General features: G+C 57.5%; 1 protein-coding gene across 1 annotated transcript in view; it reads right to left on the reverse strand.

Annotated features, from left to right (window-relative positions):
• The window catches only part of CRTC1 (CREB regulated transcription coactivator 1), a 48,031-nt gene extending 35,714 nt beyond the window's left edge, over window positions 1-12,317 (reverse strand). The window contains 6 exon segments of the mRNA XM_017852664.1: window positions 987-1,048; window positions 2,154-2,291; window positions 3,949-3,996; window positions 5,081-5,197; window positions 8,495-8,582; window positions 12,295-12,317. Of these exon segments, the coding sequence (XP_017708153.1) occupies window positions 987-1,048; window positions 2,154-2,291; window positions 3,949-3,996; window positions 5,081-5,197; window positions 8,495-8,582; window positions 12,295-12,317 (476 nt within the window).
• Window positions 12,318-22,052: the final 9,735 nt, after the last annotated feature.

Genomic DNA, 22,052 nt, shown 5'->3' on the forward strand with positions numbered 1-22,052 from the left:
GCCTGGCCTGTATTTTCCTCATCTTCCATCCTAAATGTATTAATATAATTTTATCGGCCCAGCGCAGTGGCTTACGCCTGTAATCCCAGCACTTTGGGAGGCTGAGGCGGGCGCATAACAAGGTCAGGAGATCAAGACCATCCTGGCTAACACGGTGAAACTTTGTCTCTACTGAAAATACAAAAACAAAATTAGCCGGGCGTGGTGGTGGGCGCCTGTAGTCTCAGCTACTCAGGAGGCTGAGGTGGGAGAATGGCGTGAACCTGGGAGGCGGAGCTTGCAGTGAGCTGAGATACCGCCACTGCACTCCAGCCTGGGTGACAGAGCGAGACTATCTCAAAAAAAAAAAAAAATTTATCATCACATTTTCAGTGGCTGTTGAGTAACATGGCTACCTTCTCCGAATACAGCATTAAGTAGGAAAGAGCAAGCTACAGTGCTGAATATGTGGTACCGTCCCACTTTTTTTCTTTCTTGCAATGGAGTCTCACTCTGTTGCCCAGGCTGGAGTGCAGTGGCTCAATCTTGGCTCAGTACAACCTCCACCTCCCGGGTTCAAGCGATTATCCTGCCTCAGCCTCCTGAGTGGCTGAGATTATAGGCACACGCCACCACGCTGGCGAATTTTTGTATTTTTATTAGAGATGGGGTTTCACCATGTTGGCCAGGCTAGGCTTGAACTCCTGACCTCAAGTGATCCGCCTGCCTCGGCCTCCCAAACTGCTGGGATTACAGGCCTGAGCCACTACGCCCGGTCCTACTTTTGTTATTTTTTAAAGTCTAAATGGGGGGAAGGGAAATGTTAGAAGACCCCCCCAAAGCTGAAACTTCTTTCAGGGTGAGGGCTAATTTCTAGAAACTTCCGGATGCATCTTAGTTTGGTCATTTTTTTAAGCGACTGTCCTGCTTTTCCACGTGTAACCATGATGACAGTTTGGTTTTGTTTCCAATGAGAAGGGGGCGGGGGGGGGGCTCCAGCCACTGACCTTCTCCAGCTGGTGTCCGCGGGTGGCGAGAGGTACACAGTGCCATAGGGGCAGCTGTCGGCGTGAGCGTGAGTTAAGGGGGCAGTGCCGCTGGCTGAGACCCCGCCTCCATCAACACACTCTCAGCCAGGGCTTCCTGCCCCTGGCTGGCTGGTTGGGCTCAGCCTGGGGCCTGCAAACAGCTGGGACCAGTAGGGCGGGGAGGGGGGCGGGGGGCGTTTCCTGCGGCCTTTCCTGCCTGGCTACAAGCAGCCCCCGTTCCAGGGGCTCCCCAGGGATATGGCCCTGTCCACCTAGCACTCAGCACTCTGCTCCATGAGCACACGTGCGGGCTGCACCCCTTCCAAGGGAGGGGGTTCTGGGCCGTGAAAGTGGGGCCCGTGGGGGCACTGGGGAGACTGAGTTCAGCTGACCCCGGTCTGGACTCTCCATCCTGGGCTGACGGGGTGGCTCCCGAGGCCCAAGGGCTCGGTCTGGGGCCCAGCTGGTCGAGCTCCCCCAGCCCACGGAAATGAGAACCGGAGAAAAAGCTTCTCTGTTCTGGAGAGCCGGGGGATCCCGGGAGCAACCTGAGGCCGCTCAGACTCTGGTGTTGCGGGGCCCGGCTGGCTGAGCACCAAGGGGCGGCTGAGTTGTGGCGGGGAGGGGGACTCTGGCTGATCTCTGTTTGACCGAGTTGCAGAGGCAAATTTTACTCCTGTCTTATAGAGATGGAGCCTCCCTTGGATGCGTCCAGATCTCACATAGACCCCCTCAGCCCCATTGCCTTGGCTGGGCTGCCCTCCATGCAGCGCGCGGGAGAGGCCTCATCAGCTCACAGCTCGGACTGTGGGCTCCCTGCTCACGGCCTTCCTGGCCCCACTGCGCCGCCAGGTGTCTAAGCCCTCTGTGGTCAGGTATCACCTTCCTCAACTCCTGCCTTGGGAGCTGTTCTCTGTGCCCCCTGAGCCCCCAAGTCTGGCCAAAGGCTCTAGGGCTTGCGGCACAGCCTCCTCCAGGAAGTCCCCCGGGCTGCCCTGAGATCAAGCCTCCCAGTTGGTGCTGCTCTGATTCTGTCCCCAGAGCTGGAAGCAGGCAGCCCTGTCAGAACCTGCTGGGTAAACTTGGGGTCCTGTGGGAACCGACAGAACCTGGCCCCCCACCCTCATCCTCTGGGGAAAAGGATATCTGCCGTCCATGTTTGTCCACTGACAGGGGCCGGCGGTGCGGGGAGCCGAGCCGGCCGCGCTCCCGGTACACCCTGTCCACCAGCCCATGGTGCCGGGTGGTCCGGCTGGTGTCCAGGCCCGAGGATTGGAAGGGGGTCTGGGGGAGGAGATGGAAACAGAGAGAGAGAAACCCAAACAATGGTTACCAGCTGTGGCCCCAGCGCTGGCCCCAGAGTCTGATCGCAGGGCCCCCTGCTCCGGAGCACCCTCGGCCAGTGCTCCACAGCCTGGGATGGGCTTCTTCCTTCAGCCCCAGCTCCTCGGCTCTCCAAGCACTGGGGGGCAGGGAGGGGGTGTGAGCCGGGGTCCCGGGAGCCAGGGTGACAGGGGCGTGCAGTGCAGCTGGCATGCACAGGCCAGGCAGAGCGGCACAAGCTCGGGGCCAGCGCCCGCCGGGTGCCAGGGGTGTAGCCGGCCTGGGCAGCCCTCCTCCCCAGCCTCACCAGGTGCAGACAGGCCTCCACCCTCTCTCTCCGGGCCTGGCCGGCCTCCTACCCCCACCTACGTCATCCCTGGAGGGGCCTGCCAAGAGACGGCCCAGGGGCTTCCAGCCCAGGACTGTTCCGGGGCCCACCTGGCCAAGCACGAGTTCCCGGGAGGCTTCCTTGTGGAGCCCAGGGCTGCTCTTGATTGAGACGCGGCCCCCACACGCCCTCCCCTGCAGCCTTCTCCAGGCACTCCAGGCACCACCGGAGCCAAGTACAGGCACTTTCCGGAGCCATGGCCCACTGCTTGACTGGACGGGGCTTTCTCCCAGCACCTGGGGCTGGCACCGGGCCGGCCCTCCCCAGGCCCTGCTACATGCCCGGCCTCATGCCCCCGGGGCTGCCAGGAGCCCGCCCTGACCCTGTGTTCCCCACTTGCCATCTGACTGGGGTGAGATCAGCAGGCCCTGCCAGCTCTGGATGCAGCCAATCCCCCGGTCCGGCCATCTGGCCCCTGAGCCCTTATGCCTTCTCTGGGCAGCCAGGCAAAATGAGACTCTGATACTAAAGTGAGTCTCCCCTCCAGAAGTCTGTCCATGGCTGGGATCACTGCTTTGTCCTAGCCTCGGCCAGAGTTCAGGGCTGACTGCTGTCCCCAGCCCTGGGGACCCCCAAGTTTGTCTTTGATCCAGCATGAACTTTGCTGGTTTGGGTCTTTCTGTGGCTCTTGCCCCCAAAAGGCTATGGGCATGGGAGACATGGGCCTGTGACGATGAGGGTGTGAACTATGCTGTCCAGCACACAGGCCCCCGAGGACAGGGGCCATTCATCTCCTTCCAGAGATGCCTTGAAGCCCAGAGGGGAAACTGAGGCAGCCGAAGCAGAGTCAGAGGCATAATGAAGCGGGGGCTGGCCACGCCCTGGCTCACCACGTCCCGCCTGCTGGCCTGGTTTGGGAAATGCGTGCACACGTGTGTGTGTGTGTGTGTGTTTGTGTTTGTGTATGTATACAGGGACAGACCATGCAGCTTTGGGGCACATGCTTGGATTCTGCTCTGCTGGACCCCAGATGGGGATGCACGGCTGTGGCATCTGCCCCAGATGGACCCCAAGAGTCCCCAGGGCCTCTCGACGCGACCATACGCACTTCCCGAGATGGGGGTGCGGAGTGGATCCATTTCCATTTGGCGGACGGGACACCTCCACCTCCCTGGGAGCTGCGGGGGCGGCCGCTTGGGGAGCTCAGGGATCCCCAGCGCCCGCACACGGGTCGGGGTCTTGCAGGCTGGCGCCGGGGACGCCGCGGCCTCAGCCTGGGGGCTCATTTACCAGAGAGACAGGAGCCGCTGCCAGGGCCTCCCCCAGAAATCCGCTGGGCTGAAAATGCAAAGAACCGAGACTTTGAGACGCTGCTGCCTTGCCTGGCCCCGAAGGCGGGATGCGTGGGACCCCCCCAGGCTGTGGGCCTCGGGCGACAGACACCCAACAGGGTCCTGTGCCCCTCGGCCCTGCTCAGGCTGAGCTTGGGAGGTGCCCAGAGAGAGACTGTCTTCCAGGGAAGAGGGGACAGGAGAAACAGGAAGGGGAGAGACGGGCAACAGGGGAGAAAACCCAGCCAGGAAGGGCTGTGACAATGAACAGGCCCAGCATCAGTGATGGCCCGCACTCAGTGTGCCAGGGGAGGTGCACCATGGGGCCAGCCCAAGGATCCCTGCCCTGTCCAGCAGCGGTGCAGGTGAGGGTGGAGCTGGTGGGTGACTCGGGAGGGGCTCGGGCTCCATCTGGCCTGTCAGTGGCCACGGCTGTGTCCAAGGTGGTTTTCTCAGCCACAGAGTAGGTGTGACCCCCAGGGGGGCCTGTCCATGCAGAGCCCATACACCATCCTGGGGGTGGCCCTGATTCACAGGCCAGCTCCCTCGGCCCCACCCCGTCCCCATTTCCACCCGCAGACCAGGGACAGGGAAGAGGGCCGCTGTGGGCCTTATCTCCTGTTTACGATAAGGCTGTGCACGGCGGCTGTGCGGCCTGCGGGAGCCGCGCTGTGTGGGCCTCTGCCAAGGAACGTTTGCAGACAAGTGGGGTCAGGCCGCCGGGCCTCCTTCTGAGAATTGCTGGGCTTGTGGATTAGTGAGGCAGGACAGAGCCAAGCCCCAGCGGCCCCGAGCGGTTCCCGCTGCCGCACAGCCGGCCAACAGGTGTAGCGGCTGCCGAAATGCTGGAAGCCAGATGGAGGGCTCGCCTCGGGGTCTGCTGATGGGGAATGGGTTGGGGGGGATCCTGGTGCACCCTGGCGGGGCCACTCTGCTTCCTCCGGTTTCCAGGGCAGACAAGGAGAAGGCAAGGGTTGGGTGGGCTCCGGCAACTGTCTGGTGACCCCAGCTGTCTTCAATGTCTGGCCCCCGGTGGGAGGCTGGGGGAAGCTCCCCACCATGGGGGCAGGGCCAGGGGGTGGGGCACTCACCTGGAAGGGCAGGTCCATGGTACCACTCCCAATCTGGTTCACGTTGGGCAGGGACCCGCCATAGTACTGGCCGCGGCTGGGGCCCAGTTGCAGGTACTGGGATTTCTGGAGCTGGAGCTGCGAGAGAGAGGCCAGCAGCTGCAGGAGGCATCACCTCCCAGACTCACCCCGGAGTGCCAGCCCCAAAGGCACAAAAAGACCCAAGTGGTGGGATTGACAGCATAAGTGCAGAAGTTTGCAGGACCTCATGACCCAGATGCTTAAGGAAACCAGGTGTCCCTCCACCAAAAATGGCAGAATCAGAAACCCGAGGTGCCGGGACGGCTCCCCAGGCAGGGCAATGCACCGTGCGGAAACCCATGGCTGCAAACCTGGGGAGCTGGCTGCCTTGCCGCTGACTCGGCCAGTCAATGAATGAGCAAGAGAGGCACTGGCGGGCCTGCAGCCTGCCAAGAAGGCCCCTCACCAGCCCAGGGGAGCCATTTCTTATCACGGCCAGAGGCTGTGACTTGGCAGGCCAGGCGGCTTTCCACTGGCCTCAATCAGAGGGAGCTGTCTCAGAAGTGTGGTGATGGCCTTCAAAGGGTGGGACTTGTGATCCTGATGGCAGCCCGCACAGGGCCAGGACAGCCAAGTCAGTCCCCCAGACCCAGCTTGAGTTCTAGGGGGTCCTGAGCTCCATGTTCCTTTCTCATGGTACCTCCCAGCCTCTTGGGGACTGGGCCCAGCTGAGTGCCTTCATCTCGGCTACATCCCTGCTTCCCATTCCCTGATGGCATCGGGGCACAGAACCAGGGGCCAGGAACTCCCTGACTGGTCACGCTGACTCTGAGCAGGGCTGGAATCTGGCCTCCTCCCCCTCATGTGGCTGACGCTGATTTGCCAGTAACAGAGGCCCCTGACCCAGGTGGCACGACCCGAGGCCCTTGGGGATGCTGGTCCATGATGCCTGCCATGCAACCAGGGGAGGCAGCCACCGTGAGGAGAGGCGGGGGCTGGGTAGGCAGGAGGGAGGGGTGGTTGTCCACTCTGGCCCGGCAGGGGCGGTTGCTAGGGTGGATACTGTGTACACAACAAGGCCAACTCATTCCTTACAAACAGCTCCTGGTAGTGTGTGGAGAGCTGGCCGCCCCACCGCCCCAACTTCCTGGGGGGCCCTGGACACCGGAGGCGGAAGTAAAGCCCGGGAACTGGCCGCCTGCCTGGCTGAGCACCTCGCCCAGGTAAACAGCTGTTTCCTGTCAGCTGCAGTGGAGCCGATGGTAAGATTAACCTTGTGTGTTATTGGGTCGCTCTCGAGGGTCTGGGGGTCCGGCCCAGGGTCTGTGCTGGGAACCCTTGGTGGCCGCTGGCCGGACACATACATGACGAACACCCAAAGTGTCCTTCCCAGCAGTCACACCAGATGAAACAGGCCAGCTCCACGCTGCAGCAAGGGGACGGGGTGCAGAGTAGGGGTCCCTCAGCTCCCATCCCACGCCTACCTGGGCATAGGTAGCCTGTGGCCTCCCGTGACCTTCTCCACCCTCTTCTGTGTCCAAGTAGCACGACAGAAACCTGTGCTACGTTCACCTCTCACTGACTGCATGGCCCCAGAGGCATGACACCTCCTGTACCTGTGTCCCCACCTAGAGTGAGTGCTACAGGTGGGTGTGAGAGGGACACACGATGTGTGACACAGCAAGTACTCATGCCACATGTGTTTTCTACACGGGCTGAGCCGCCAGCTCCCAGGAGGCCAGACATCAGGGGCAAGAACTCCCTGAAGCAGCTTTGTTTGCACTATGTCCCTGGGCCACAGGAAACCTGGGATGCAGGGACAATCTACAGGACTGGGGACGCACAGAACTCTCATGGTTCCCAAGCCCCATCTCTGTCCAAACCTTGCCCACAATACCCAGCTCCCGCCCACTTTGCTGTAGGGACTCAGGCTTCGGAGCATAGCCCCCGGGCCAGGAGTGGACACTGAGCAGGGATTCTGCTCTTCTTTTTTTGTTGATGTTGTTTTTGTTTTTTGAGATGTAGTTTTCACTCTGTTGCCCAGGCTGGAGTGCAGTGGTGCCATCTTGGCTCACTACAATCTCCACCTCCCAGGCTCAAGTGATTCTCCTGCCTCAGCCTCCCAAGTAGCTGAGATTACAGGCACAAGTCACCATGCCTGGTTAATTTTTTTTTTTTTTTTTTTTCTAATAGAGACGGGGTTTTTCACTGCTCAGGCTGGTCTTGAACTCCTGACCTCAAGTGATCCACCCACCTCGGCCTCCCAAAGTATTGGAATTACAGGAGTGAGCCATCACGCCTGGCCGCTGCTCTTCTTTTGGGGAAGCCCATGCTCATTCTTGGTTTTGCATGAGTTGTACAGTAAAGGGTTAACCTGGCTCAAAGAGAGGTCTGGCCTTTGTCCCCAGCTCCTGGTAGGTGACCTGCAGGAGAATATCATGCCTGATAAGAGTGTCATTGTGTGCCTGAGGCCTTGGGCTATGGCAGAGTCTGTTCACACTGTGGTTTTAGGGTGGGGGTTTGGGCACATCAGCTTGACATCTGGAGGGACTAGAGACAGGTTGGCTATGAGGGTGCCCAGCTACGTCTATAGGACCAGCCCCCAGTACAGACCCTGGACATGCAGCTCAGGGGAGCTTCTGCAGCTGGCAGTGCTCCATGCTGGGAGAATTGTGCACTATTCACATCTGCCTCTTCCCTTGGATGATTTTTTCTTTTTTTTAGATGGAGTCTAGCTCTGTCGTCCAGGCTGGAGTACAGTGGCCCTATCTCGGCTCACTGCAACCTCTGCTTCCAGGGTTCAAGCGATTCTCTCACCTCAGCTTCCTGAGTAGCTGGGATTACAGATGTGCAACACCACACCCAGCTAATTTTTGTATTTTTAGTAGAGAGGGAGTTTCACCACATTGGCCAGGCTGGTCTCAAACCCCTGACCCCAAGAGATTCGCCCACCTCAGCCTCCCAAAATGCTGGGATTACAGGTGTTAGCCACCACACCCAGCCTCCCTTGGGTAATTTTAATGTGTCCTTTCGCTGCAATAAACCATAAGCATGAACAAAACGGCTTCTGGGGAGTCCTACAAGTGAATTTTCTAGCCAGAGGGTGGGCACGGGGACTCCTGAGTCTGCAGGAGCTGACTATCCTCCCCGGCCTAGCTGGAACCCCTGGGAGCAGGGTCCTCCTTTCTCTGGGGTCCCAGGGTGGTGGGACGCCAGCCTGGGCTCTGCCCCCACGGACCTCTGGCCTCAGATGGAAGAAATGCTAGATGTCATGGCACTGCAGGCAACATCACAGCTTTTCTCACTGCCACATCACAGTCCCCTGCCCCCGCCCCACGTTGTATTCCCCAAACCACTGAGACCCTGAGGATGAGCTCCATGAACCCAGCAGCCAGCCCAGGGCCCGCTGCTCACCAGCGCTTGCCAGCAGAATCCACAAGTGAACAAAGATGTGATGGGGTGAATGAACGAATGAACGCTGCTGCGCCCCCTCCACAGCTGACTTCACAAGCCAGGTGACAGGACCATCTGGAGGCTGTACAAGCACTTAAGATTAGAACCCAGGAGGCCTCAGGCAGCAGCTTGGCCACCCCTTTCCACAGCTGGCCCAGGCAACACAAGCCACCTCAAGGTGTAACCCTCACTTGGAGCCAGCAGCTAGGATGCCACAGCAGCTCCAGCCTGCCCTACAGAGAGGCTCGGGGCTGACCTGGGACTCAGGTGTCCCGTCTCCACACCATCCCCATGGCTGTCAACAAGCGAGGCCGCCCACAGGTGAAACAGCTGAGGCCTGGAGAAGACATCTCATAGGAGTCGGGAAAGCTGCAGCTCCCAGGGCACCCCTCATTCATGGCCTGTGGGCCAGATAGATGGGTATCTGGTGCCAGCTCCCCAGCTGTGGTAGTAGACCCCACTGGCGATTTGGAGGGCCCTGCTGAGGGCAGGTGGGTGGGTGCCCCGCTAACCACGCTTTGCCTCCGGCCTCCCCAGCCTCACTCCCTCCAGCCGCCCAAGCCCCAAAGTGCCCCTAGCTTGTCCTTTCCCCGCTGACCCCCATGCAGGGCGATTCTCCTGCCTCAGGCTCCTGAGTAGCTGGAATTGCAGGCACACCACCACACCCAGCCAATTTTTGTAATTTTAGTAGAGATGGGGTTTTGCCATGTTAGCCAGGCTAGTCTCAAACCCCTGACCTCAGGTGATCCGCCTGCCTTAGCCTCACAAAGTGCTAGGATTACAGGAGTGAGCCACTGGGCCTGGCTCAGCTCTCCTTTCTCTTACAATTAAAGAGAAAGGCCCACCCTAACCCAGGACGGTCTCATCTGGAGACCCTAATTTCCAACTACAGTTGACCCTGAGACAACACGGGGATTGGGGAGCCCACCCTCATGCAGTCAAAAATCCAAGTATAATTTTTTTTCTTTTTATATTTTTTACTTCTATTCATTTCTTCATTTATTTGAGACAGGCTCTCACTCTGTCGCCCAGGCTGGAGGGTAGTGGCACAATCACACCTCACTGCGGCCTTGGCCTCCCAGGATCAGGTGATGCCCCCGCTTTGGCCTCCTGAGTATCTGGAGCCACAAGCACGAACCACTATGCCAGGCTAATTTTTAACTTTTTGTAGAGATGGAGTCTCACTATGTTGACCAGCTGGTCTCCAACTCCTGGCTTCAAGCAGTCCTCCCATCTCAGCTTCCCAAAGTGCTGAGATTAGAGGCATGAGCCACCGTGCCCCACCCCAGTATAACTTCTGACTCCTCCAACACTTAACTAATAGCTTACTGTTGACTGGAAGCCTCACTGATAATATGGTCAATTAACACACATTTGGTATGTTCTATGCATTACTTATTGTATTCTTACAATAAAGCTAAAGAAAATGATACTAAGAAAATCATTAAGGAAGAGAAAATGTTTGCTATTTGTGAAGTGGAAGGGATCGATTATCCCAAAGGTCTTTGTCCTCACTCCTCACTGTCCTTCATGAAGAGCTGGTTGAGGAGGAGGAGGAAGAGGAGGAAAAGGAGGAGGAGGAACAGCAGCAGCAGGAGGAGGGCGGCAGCTTGGTCTTGCTGTCTCACGCATGGCAGAGGCAGGAGAGAAACCATGTATGAGTAGATATGTGTGGCTCAAAACCATTGATCCAAGAGTCAACTGTAAGGTCACCTTCCTAGGTTCCAGGAGTGAGGGTGTGGACTACCTTTTTGTGGGACATGATTCACCCCTCTACAGGGCTTTTGAGGGGGTACCAGTACATGCCACTCTCCAGATGGGAAAACTGAGGCCCCACACACCTGGAACTTAACCCCTGCATGACCAGCATGACTGAAGTCACATGGCCCCTCCTGGGACAAGTGTTACTGAAGCTACCCGATCTCAGATGAGAACTCGTCAGCATCAATGGAGGCACGTAGGAGGCAAATGTGGACCCAGCTCTGATGCTACAAGCTGACCGCAGGGACCTCTGCTCCTGATACAGCCTGCACCGGGACTCCCTCACACAAAGTCCTACCTCCCCACCTGACCCCTCTACAGAGCCCTGTGTAAAGGTGGCTTCTCAGGCCTCTGCTGACCCTCACCCCTTGCTGACAGGACCCTCGCCCTGGAGAACGCCCACCTCTGCCTCTGTCTGTGCCCACGTCCACGATCCTGCTGAGTCTACGTCCCCTGCCCCGTCCAGGTGGCATCCACAGGGCTGGATGGAGCAGGGGCCGTGAGGTGGGGGAATGGGGGCCGAGTGGCCCTGGGGTGGCCCCGGTGTAATACGGCTGTGGCTACTTCTCCAGGACGTGGAGAGATGTTCGGGCAGCACCCAGTCTCCCGGGAACCCTGCACAGGGCACAGAGACACCCCAACCTGCTGGCCCTCCCTGGGGCTCGCTCTGCAGACGGGGCCAGCCTTGGTCAGGCCCAGAAGCAATTGCCATGGCAACTGGCCAACCTTCTAATGAGATTGAGGGAAGCAGACGGGCTGATGGCTGAGCTCGGACCTGCAAAGCCGTGGCAGGCCCAGGGCCTCCCTGTGGGGGACCAGGGAGGGAGGCGCTGTCTGTGCCAAGCAGTCCTCAGTGTCCCCCCCTCCCCACCTCTAGGCTTCAAGGTCTAGTCTCTACTCTCCCTGACCACTAGGCTCCAGCTCACATGCTTCCTCCCAGAGCCACCAGTCACTACCTCCGGGCCTTTGCACCAGTGTTGCCGGTACCAGAAGGCTCTTCCCCCTGGGCCCACCGCTGCCCAGCACTGAGCCTCCCCCAAGGGGCCACCCTCTGCATGGCCCCTCCCCTGACAGTCCAGATGGGGAAACTGAGGCTCAAGAAAGCACAGGGACTGCCTGAGTGCAGAGGCAGCATGCACCTTAGCCTGGGGCGTGGCCCTACAAGAGGAAGGGGAGGAGCGAACACTTTCTTCAGCCCAGTGAATGCACAGGACGCACCTGGATCCTGGATCCTGGATCCTGGGAGCTGACCGGGACCCCGGGGATTCGCACCCCTTGACCCTGCAGCCCCATAACTCAGGGCTTCCCAAAATGGAGTTCTGGGAAGGCTGATGAGGGCAGAGGGACCCTGGAATGGGGAAGGAGGCCTGGGCCTTGGAGGGCTCTCCAAGCGTGCCAGCAGCCAAAGGCAGGAATGTGTGGTGACTTGAAGGACACCCCCACAGGGCAGGAGCCTTCATCCTCCCATGTCCACGCTGGCTGGAACCTCTGCTGCTGGCGTGAAGCCCAGCTGGGCCAATAGCTGAGAACCAACTGAGGCTCAGGCACCCACCCGCTCAGCCAGTCCGGCTCCCACCCCACCATAGCAGCATCCCCACCTCCCCTCCCAGACTCAAGGCGAGAGTCTGCCCAGCACTGGGCATGGTTCTAGGTTCAGTGGACGTGGCTGCCAGCCAGCCAGACGGGCACTGCTCACACAAGCCCGTAGCCCAGAGCGAGCAGCAAGCATTAGATCTCCAGGCAAGTGGTGAATGCTGGAGCTTCAGCCTGAGCCACTGTGCAGCGGTGGACTGGCAGAGACATAGCATGGGGGAGTCTTGCAGGGGAGGAGGAACAGCAGATGCAGAGGTCCAGGACTGGGAGCTCAAAGGGTCTGAGACGGGCCACCAGGGGTGAAATACGGTCACCGACGGAACAGAAGCTTCTGGAGCCACTCAGCATCAACAGCCAGAGCAGGACTCTTCTCTTAAAGGCTCCAGGCCTCCACCGTGAGGCCTCACCTGCCCACGCTGCCCAGGCCCATGGTGAAGGAGCCGGCCCCACAGCCCTGTCACCGCCCCCGCCCCAGCACTCCCGGGGGACATGCCATCTGCTCCCTGCAGTTGAGACCTCGGCTTCAAAATGAGGCCTGCAGGAGCTGGCGTACGCCTTGATCCAGCACCACGCTCAGGATCCCCCGCTCCCCAGGGATTCCCCTTGTCACTGCCCTGAATCAAGCAGAACCAAGGAGGTGAACAGCCTCCGGGCCGGCTTTTAACCAGACGCACTAGCAGGGATGGCATCCCCAGTGCCAGGAGGGGCCAATGCCAACGTGAGAAGGGAGACAGGGACGAAAGCCCTGGGGCCTCTGCCCTGCCCTGGGGCGTCCAAGTCTCTGACAGGCACCCTCAAAGCTCCGAGTGATGTCGGAGGCTGCAGCAAAGCCTTCTGCCTCTGACTTGTGCACACAGAACTTCCCATGTCTGACCCTCAAGCCTCCTCCTGCACTCCTCCAACGGCCCAGCAAAGAGCCCCAGATCGCACGCATTTTGCTCAGATGCCCATCGCCAATCTCCTGTGCATGTTGTGGGGGAGGATTTTCTGCCCGGACACCTCGCTGTAGGGGTAAGGGATGCATGCCTGGCATCCCCTGATCAATTCATTCCCCCAGAGGCCGGGGCTGGGTAATGGCTGCAGGGTACACAGGGAATGTGGAAGCTGCTGCCCACCTCCAGGTGCTGGGTCCCAGGCGAACAGGCTGGTGACTGAGGGGATCCTCGGCTGTGTAGCAGGAGCTGCCAGCCCTGACAGATGCTCCCCAGGTTGCTGCCACTGCCCAGCTCTGGAGACGGTGTGTGTGGGAACACAGCTCGCAGCGGCAAAGCCACAGCCTGTGATGTCCCGCGTCTGTTTTCTTTCTCTCTCTTTTTATTTGCGACAGGGTCTTGGTCTATGGCCCAGGCTGGAGTGCAGCAGCACGATCAAGGCTCACTGCAGCCTCAACCTCCCAGACTCAAACAATCCTCCCACCTCAGCCTCCTAAGTAGCTGGGAGTAGTGGTGTACACCACCATGGCCTTTTTTTTTTTTTTTTTTTTTTTTTTTTTGTCTGTTGAGACAAAACCCTAGGTTGTCCAGGCTGGCCTCAAGCAATCCTCCCACCTTGGCCCCCAAAGTGCTGGGATGATGACAGGTGTAAGTCACTGCGCCCAGCCCACCATTGGTTTCTCTTTGTGGCCTGTTCCTTTTAATTTTTTAAAATCTTTTACGTGAAAATATGCTTTCAAAAAAGCTGCAATAAAATCCACATAAAAAGTTTACCATGATCTTGTTTGAAAGTGAATGATTCAGAGGCGTTTAGTACACTGTCAACCATCACCTCTGTCTGGTTCTAGAACATTTAAATCACTCCCTAAAGAAACCCCGTACACATCAGCAGTCACTCCCCATTCCCCATCCCCCAGCCCCTAGCAGCCACTAATCCGCTTCCTGTCTCTGTGGATTTATCTGTTCCCGACTTTTTTTTTGAGATGGAGTCTCACTTTTGTCACCCAGGCTGGAGTGCAGTGGCGTAATCTTGACTCACTGTAACCTCCACCTCCTGGGGTCAAGAGATTCTCCTGCCTCAGCCACCCAAGTAGCTGGGACTACAGGCGGGCGCCACCAAGCCTGGTGGATTTTTGTATTTTTAGTAGAGACGGGTTTCACCATGTTGGCCAGGTTGGTCTTGAACTCCTGACCCCAAGCGATCTGCTCACCTTGGCCTCCCAAAGTGCTGGTATTATAGGCAGGAGCCACCATGCTTGGCCAGTCCCTCTGTTTTCTTACAGGAGTTTTACACTTCTAGTTCTTGCATTTAGGTCTTTGGTCCATTCTGAGTTCATTCTGGCTGTCAACTTTGTTTTTGCCTCAGTCCCTCCACGCTGTGGATCCCCACGTTCACTGAGGGCCCGGAGAGAAGAGCCGAGCTGACCCCTCGCTGCATGCCTGGTCCACCAGAGTTACTCAGTAAACATCTGCCAAGCTTGGGAAGCGATAAGGAATGATGATGAGAGCATCACGGGCACGTGGATTCCAGGCCGAGTCTCCTGGGCCCTGGAGACACTTCCCTGCTGCCTCCTCCCTCCCTCCAATCGTGTAAATACAGAGCCACATACACAAACACCAGGCCTGCCTCGGAATGCCTTTTATCAGGCATGGTTGCTGCTGCCAAATTTCCAGACCCAGCTGAACAGAGGGTCCGCCGTGAGCACGTTTTGTTTCTCTTGTAGGTGGTGGCTGGGACGTGTGAAGGTTCCCTTGGGGGCTGAGTACACACAGCTGGCTCACAGGGGCCTCCCTCCCCACAAAGGAGACTCCAGCCCTGCCAGCTGGCCAAGTGCCCACCCTGGGTGGGTCTTGCAGCAGTCCTAAGAGGGGGGAGACACAGCTGTACCCTTATTTTGCAAGCTGGTAAACTGAGGCACTAAGGGACGACAGGAGGGGCCTCAGTTACAATCCAGGCTCTTTCCCCAGCTGGGAGGGCTGTGTCTTGTCATCATTTTTTTTTTTTTTAAGAGACAGGTCTTGCCCTATTGCCCAGGCTGGAGTGCAGTAGAGTGAACATGGCTCACTGTAGCCTCAACCTTCTGGGTTCAAATGATCCTCCTGCCTCAGCCTCCCAAGTAGTTGGGACTACAGGTGCACGCCACCACACTCAGCTAAGTTTTTTATTTTCAGAGATGGGGTTTTCCTATGTTGCCCAGGCTGGTCTTGAACTCCTGGCCTCAAGTGATCCTCCCACCTGGTCTCCCAAAGTGCTGGAATTACAGGCGTGAGCCACACACCGGGTCTCCTGTTGTTATTCCGAAGGGCCTCTGGAGTATCCCCAGGCTTAAAGCTCTCTTTTCCTTTCCCCAGAGGCAAACCCCAACTCCCCACTGGCGGCACTCAGGGCCTTCCCCCGCCTTTTGCCTCTGGGCCCTGTACCCACAAAGCCCTTGTCTGGAACCTTCCACAACGGTTCCCATTCACCATCTGGGACTCAGTTCAAGCACTACCTCCCCAGGAAGCCCTGCCGGACCCCCAGCCCCTGCATCCAAAATAACCCTCTGTCTTAGCAGCCCAGGCTGCCATAAGAAAATACCAAAGACAGGCCGGGTGCGGTGGCTCAAGCTTGTAATCCCAGCACTTTGGGAGGCCGAGACGGGCGGATCACGAGGTCAGGAGATCGAGACCATCCTGGCTAACACGGTGAAACCCCATCTCTACTAAAATGCAAAAAAATTAGCTGGGCGTGGCGGCGAGCGCTTGTAGTCCCAGCTACTTGGGAGGCTGAGGCAGGAGAATGGCGTGAACCCGGGAGGCGGAGCTTGCAGTGAGCCAAGATCAAGCCACTGCACTCCAGCTTAGGCGACTGAGCGAGACTCCGTCTCAAAAAAAAAAGAAAAGAAAAGAAAAGAAAAGACCAAAGACCAAGCAGCTTAAATGACAGAAATGTCTTTCTCTGGACAGAATGCCTTCCTTCTGGAGGCTGGAAGTACAAGATCAGGGCCCAGCAGTACCCAGACCAGGTTCCAGGTATAGCGCCTTTCCTGGCCCAGGAGGGGGCCGCCTTCTGAGTCCTCGCATGGCCTCTCCCAGCTGTGTGCGCTTAGAGATCTCCCTTCCTCTTCTTATGAGGCCTCCAATCCTAGAGATCAGGATTCCCCCCCTTATGGCCTGATTTAACTTTAACTACCTCCTAACAGCCCACCTCCAAAGACAGCCCCGCTGGGGGTGAAGGCTTCAACGTGTGAGTTTGGGGGAGACAGAATTCAGTCTGCGGCACCTGCTCACAAATAAGCCGCCTGTGTCTTTCCGCAGGACAACATGCCCTGCCCCCGGGGGCCCAGCACCACCCCCAGGAACTGTCCATAAACAGGTGTATCTGCAACTGGGCGGCCCAGAACCGCCCCACATCCCAAGTCATCAGGGGGCAACCACAGGCAGCCAAACCCAGGCAAAGCCCACAGAGCCCAGGATTCTCTCTGCAGGAGCCCGTGGGGCGCAGGGTGGGTGAGGAGAGGAGGTTTCTGGGCCAGGCTCCAGTGTGCCCTAGCCCTGAAGGGCCAAGTATCTGCGATACAAGAGTGACCAGCAGTGCCTGCCCCCACCCCCCAGGGCAGCCAGGCAGCCAAGATGTGACAAGCAGGAAGTTGTGGGCGGTGTTTCGGGAACGAGTCTCCCAAAGATAAGCAATGTGCCTACTCGGTGGGGTTCACGGGGTAGGGACGCATGGGGGCTGGCGGGGGGCCTACTGACCACCCGGAGGCAGCACAAGGTAGCAGGAGCGGCCCAGAGTTCAAGGCCAGGCAGCCCGGGATGAATAGGGTCCTGTGCTAGATGGACTCACAGCCCCCCGCGAAGCTCACGTCCACCAGAACCTCGGAATGTGACCTTATTTGAAAATAGAGAGTTTCTGCAGATGTAATTAGTGTGGGATCTTGAAATGAGATCATCCTGGAATTAAGGAGGTCCCTGCATCCAATGACTGGTGTCCCCATGAGAGGGGAGGACAGAGACACTGAGGAAAGTGGGCCAAGCAGCAACAGAGGCAGAGATCGGGGTGCTGCGTCTACAAGCCAAGGGCCTGCCGAGGATTGCTGGGGCCACCAGGAGCTGGAAAGAGGCCTGAGACTGGCTCTCCCTCATGGCCTCAGGAGGAACCAACCGTGCTGACTCCTTGATCTTAGACTTCTGGCCTCCGGAGATGAGAGACAATACATTTCTATTGTCTTAAGCCACCTGATTCATGGTGCTTCGCTATGGCAGCCTAACAAAACTAGCCCAGGCTGAGCACATTGGCACACACCTGTAGTCCCAGCAACACGAGAGGCAGAGGCAGGACTGCTTGAGTCCAGGAGGTGGAGGCTGCCATGAGCCAAGATTGTACCACTGCACTCCAACCTGGGCAACAGAGCGAGACACTGTCTCTTAAAAATAAAAGGAAGTAAGAAAGGAAGGAGAGAGAGAGGGAAGGAAGGAGGAAAGAAGGAAACAAACGCAGCCCCTGAACTGTGGAGGGCCTGGGACAAACCCTTTCCTCTCCAAGCTCCCTCTGGACACGGGACTCAACTAAGGCCACAACTGGGGGCACACTAGGAGGAGACGGCCACGGGGACCACTGGCGGCCTCTGGGCTGGTCCCCAGGAGTAGGGGGACCAAGGGGGGCACCACTGGCTGCAGAGTAGGGTCAATAAGGGCCCAGAGGGGGGCAGGAATCCTGAGACTAGGGAGTTGGGAGGGGTGGTTACAGGAACTGTCCAGGGTGAAGGATGAGGTAGGCAGCGGGTCGGGAGGCAGGAACTGCAGGGGTGGGAGTGGAGGCTGGACACAGGGAGTAGAGACAAGGCCAGGCCAGGCCAGGCCAGCACTCATGGTGGTCACTGCAGAGGGACGGGGAGGGTGTAGATGAAGTTCAAACCAGGACAGCACAAGGGTTGGCGAATGCCCAGCCAGTGACTCTATGGCAGGCCTGTGGGGAGTAGGGGGGCCCCAGTACACCGGGAGAAGCACCCCTCCGGAATACACGACTCCCCGGAAGGCCCTGTGGGTGTGACCCCGACTCCACCCCAAAGTCCAGGGGCTGTACCTGGAAGAGCGTGAAGCAGGGGGGCTTAGTGTTCACTAGGCACCCCCTGACTGGGACATGCCCCAGCAGATCCAGGGGAGGCAGGAGGGACCCCGAGTAAGGAGCTCGCGATGTGCTTTGTTGGGTCCACACACGGCAAAAAGCCCTTACACTGTTTAACGGCTGCTGAAGCCCCCGGGAGAGCCCATCCCCACCGCCACCAGCAGGGCCAGCTGGAGATGCAGGCCACCTTCCCAGAGTGAGCCAGCAAAGGCTGTGGCCAGCCCTGGACAGGATATAGGCACAGGATGGTGCACTATCCCACCTCAATCTGTGTGGGGAGCTGCATGGTTAAGCACACTTGCTGCTGGGCAGTGGCCCCTGGGCGGAGATTGGCAGAACCTGGCACCCAGTATGTGACCCCATCATAATCACTGAGGGCCAGGTAGGAGTCACAGCTCCTGGCTTCACCTGCAGCCACAGGAATCTGCCACAGGCTCCAGCGGGGCCAAGCAGAAGGATAAGGAGAGTGGATACCACCTCAGGGGAAGGCCACAGGGCTGCAGGGCTGGGAACTGAAGAGGCTTCCAAGCAAATGAAACTGAACCAACAGATTCTTCTTCTTATTATTATTCTTTTAAAGATGGGGTCTTGCTCTGTCACCCAGGCTGGAGTGCAGTGGTGCAATCATGGCTCACTGCAGCCTCAACCTTCCGGGCTCAAGCAATCTTCCTACCTCAACCTCCCCAGTAGCTGGGACTACAGCCGCAGGCCAACACGCTTAGCTAGTTTATTTTTAGTAGAGACGTGGTCTCCCTATGTTGCCCAGGCTTGTCTCGAACTCCTGAGCTCCAACAATCCTCCTGCCTCAGCCTCCCACAGTGCTAGGATTACAGGCGTGAGCTACCACACCCAGCCTGAACCAACTTCTAAAGAAAATAAGGCAGGCAGGTGCGGTGGCTCACACCTGTAATCCCAGCACTTTGGGAGGCCAAGGGAGGTGGATCATCTGATGTCAGGAGTTCGAGACCAGCTGGTCAACATGGTGGAACCCCATCTCTACTAAAAATACAAAAATTAGCCAGGCATGATAGCAGGCACCTGTAATGCCAGGTACTTGGGAGGCTGAGGCAGGAGAATCACTTGAACTCAGGAGGTGGAGGTTGCAGTAAGCTGAGATCGTGCTACTGAACTCCAGCCTGGGTGACAGAGCAAGACTCTGTCTCAAAAAAAAAAAAAAAAAAAAAAAAAAAGGCCAGGCAAGGTGGCTCACACTTGTAATCCCAGAACTTTGGGAAGTCTTTGGGAGGTCGAGGTGGGCAGATCACTTGAGGTCAGGATTTGAGACCAGTCTGGCCAACACAGTGAAACTCCATCTCCACTAAAAATATAAAATTAATCAGGTGTGGTGGCACATGCCTGTAATCCCAGCTACTCAGGAGGCTGAAGTGGGAGAATCACTTGAAACCAGGAGGCGGAGGTTGCAGTGAGCCAACATCGCACTATTGCACTCCAGCCTGGGCCACAAGAGAGAAACTCCGTCTCGGGGAAAAAAAAAAAAAAAAAAAAAAAAGGAAGAAGAAGATAAGGCACGGAGAAGTTTCCTGGAGCTGCTCTGTGATGTTACGACTGCTTTTTCAAGTGACTTGGTGTCAGGAATGAATGAAATCAGGATCTCTGATACTTTTAAGCCCAAGCCCATTGTCCTGGTTTTGCTTACCCGCAATGCATCCCAGGCAGCGATTGAAGCTGAAGAGGCCTGGGAATAAAGTTTCAAATGAGGCTAATGAACAGTTCTTCACCTAGTAACAAAAGGGGCGGAGAGGCAGAGATGGGCCAGGGCGGGGCACTCCCCCAACCCCTGGGCAACCTCACCGGGAGGGCCAGGACACCAGGGGAGGGGGCACTTGTCCTGACCCCAGAGTCCTCCTTGGTCCATCCCCAACTCTTGGGCATGATAGTCTCCTGGGGCTGCAGTAAGAAATGAGCACAGGCCAGGCGCGGTGGCTCAAGCCTGTAATCCCAGCACTTTGGGAGGCCGAGACGGGTGGATCACGAGGTCAGGAGATCGAGACCATCCTGGCTAACATGGTGAAACCCCGTCTCTACTAAAATACAAAAAACTAGCCGGGCGCGGTGGCGGGCGCCTGTAGTCCCAGCTACCCAGAGGCTGAGGCAGGAGAATGGTGTAAACCCAGGAGGCGGAGCTTGCAGTGAGCTGAGATCCGGCCATTGCACTCCAGCCTGGGCGATAGAGCGAGACTCCGTCTCAAAAAAAAAAAAAAAAAAAGAAATGAGCACAAACCAGGTGGCTGACACAACAGAGACGTGTTCCCACACAGCTCTGCAGGCTCTCAAAGTAAGGTGGAGGCCAGGCACAGTGGCTCACGCCTGTAATCCCAACACTTTGGAAGGCTGAGGTGGGTGGATCACCTGAGGTCATGAGTTTGAGCTCAGCCTGGCCAACATGGTGAAACCCCACCTCTACTGAAAATACAAAAGAAAATTATCCAGGCATGGTGACAGGCGCCTGTAATCCCAGCTACTTGGGAGGCTGAGGCAGGAGAATTGCTTGAATCCAGGAGGCGGCAGTTGCAGCGAGCCGAGATTGTGCCACTGCACTTCAGCCTGGGCAACAGAGTGAGACTCTGTCTCAAAATAAAAGAAAAGAAAAGAAAAGAAAAGCAAGGTGGCCTCTCTCCCAGCTGTGGCGGCTGCTGGCTGTCCTCAGCGCCTCTTGGCTTGTAGACGGATCGCCTCACTCTTTGCTTCTGTCTTGTTGTGTCCTTTCCCTGTCTTCTTTTCTAGGCTGGAGTGCAGTAGCGCGATCTCGGCTCACTGCAACCTCTGCCTCCAGGTTCAAGCGATTCTCCTGCCTCAGCCTCCCACTTAGCTGGGACCACGGATGCGTGCCACCATACTCGACTAATTTTTTTTATTTTTAGTACAGACAGAATTTCACCATGTTAGCCAGGATGGTCTCGATATTCTGACCTCGTGACCCGCCTGCCTCAGCCTACCAAAGTGCTGGGGATTACAGGCGTGAGCCACTGCGCCTGGCCTTGTCCTTTTCCCTTTCTGTGCCTGTGCCTCTGTTTTGCCTTGTTTGTTTGTTTGAGACAGGGTCCCACTCTGTCACCCAGACCGGAGTGCAGTGGCAGAATCATAGCTCAGAATCATAGCTCATAGCCTAGAACTCCTGAGTTCAAGCGATTCTCTTGCCTCAGCCTCCTGAGTAGTTGGGACTACAGGCGCACGCCACCATGCCTGGCCAATTATTTTTTAATTTTTTGCAGAGATGGGGTCTGGCTATGTTGCCCAGGCTAGACTTGGACTCCTCCCACCTTGGCCTCCTAAAGTGCTGGGATTACAGGCCTCGGCCACTGTGCCTGGCCTGTTTTGCCTTCTTTTCTCTTTTTTCTTTTTCCAAGACGGAATCTTGCTCTGTCACCTAGGCTGGAAGGCAGTGGCACGATCTCGGCTCGCTGCAACCGCTGCCTCCTGGATTTAAGCAATTCTCCTGCCTCAGCCTCCCAAGTACCTGGGATTATAGGCACCCACCACCGCCCCCCCTAATTTTTGTATTTTTAGTAAAGACGGGGTTTCACCATGTTGGCCAGGCTGGTCTCAAACTCCTGACCTCATGATCCACCCGCCTCGATCTCCCAAAGTACAGGGATTACAGGAGCGAGCCACCGCGCCCGGCCTCTGCCTTCTTTATAAGGACACCAGTCACTGGATTTAGGGCCCACCCTATTCCATAATGACCTCATCATGACTTAACTCCATCTGTAAAATCCCTATTTCGAAATGAGCTCACTCACAGGTTCTGGATGAACGTGAACTTTTGAGGGGACACTGTTCAACCCTCTACATTCACCAAACCCCATGCCACCTCCAGCCCACACTAAGAACCATCCCAGGGAAGCAGATGACATGGCTCTCACCTCATCCCTGTAGCCGGCCACCTGAGGGCTCCTCTGGGGCAGCCAGCTCCCCTCCTGGACCTGGGCCTCCTCTGCTGTCCCCCGGGGACCGAGGGGTGAAGCGAGGCCGGCACACGTCAGCAGTGCTGGAAATGCGTGAGGCTCTGAGAGGCAGGTGGCTGGGAGTGCTGGCCGAGCCATTTGGCAGCGTCCACCAAGTGCCTGAGCAACGTTCCTGCCCTCTGACCCGGTAATCCCACTTC

This window comes from Rhinopithecus bieti, unplaced genomic scaffold (assembly GCF_001698545.2).
Source record: "Rhinopithecus bieti isolate Rb0 unplaced genomic scaffold, ASM169854v2 scaffold_34968, whole genome shotgun sequence".
NCBI lineage: Eukaryota > Metazoa > Chordata > Mammalia > Primates > Cercopithecidae > Rhinopithecus > Rhinopithecus bieti.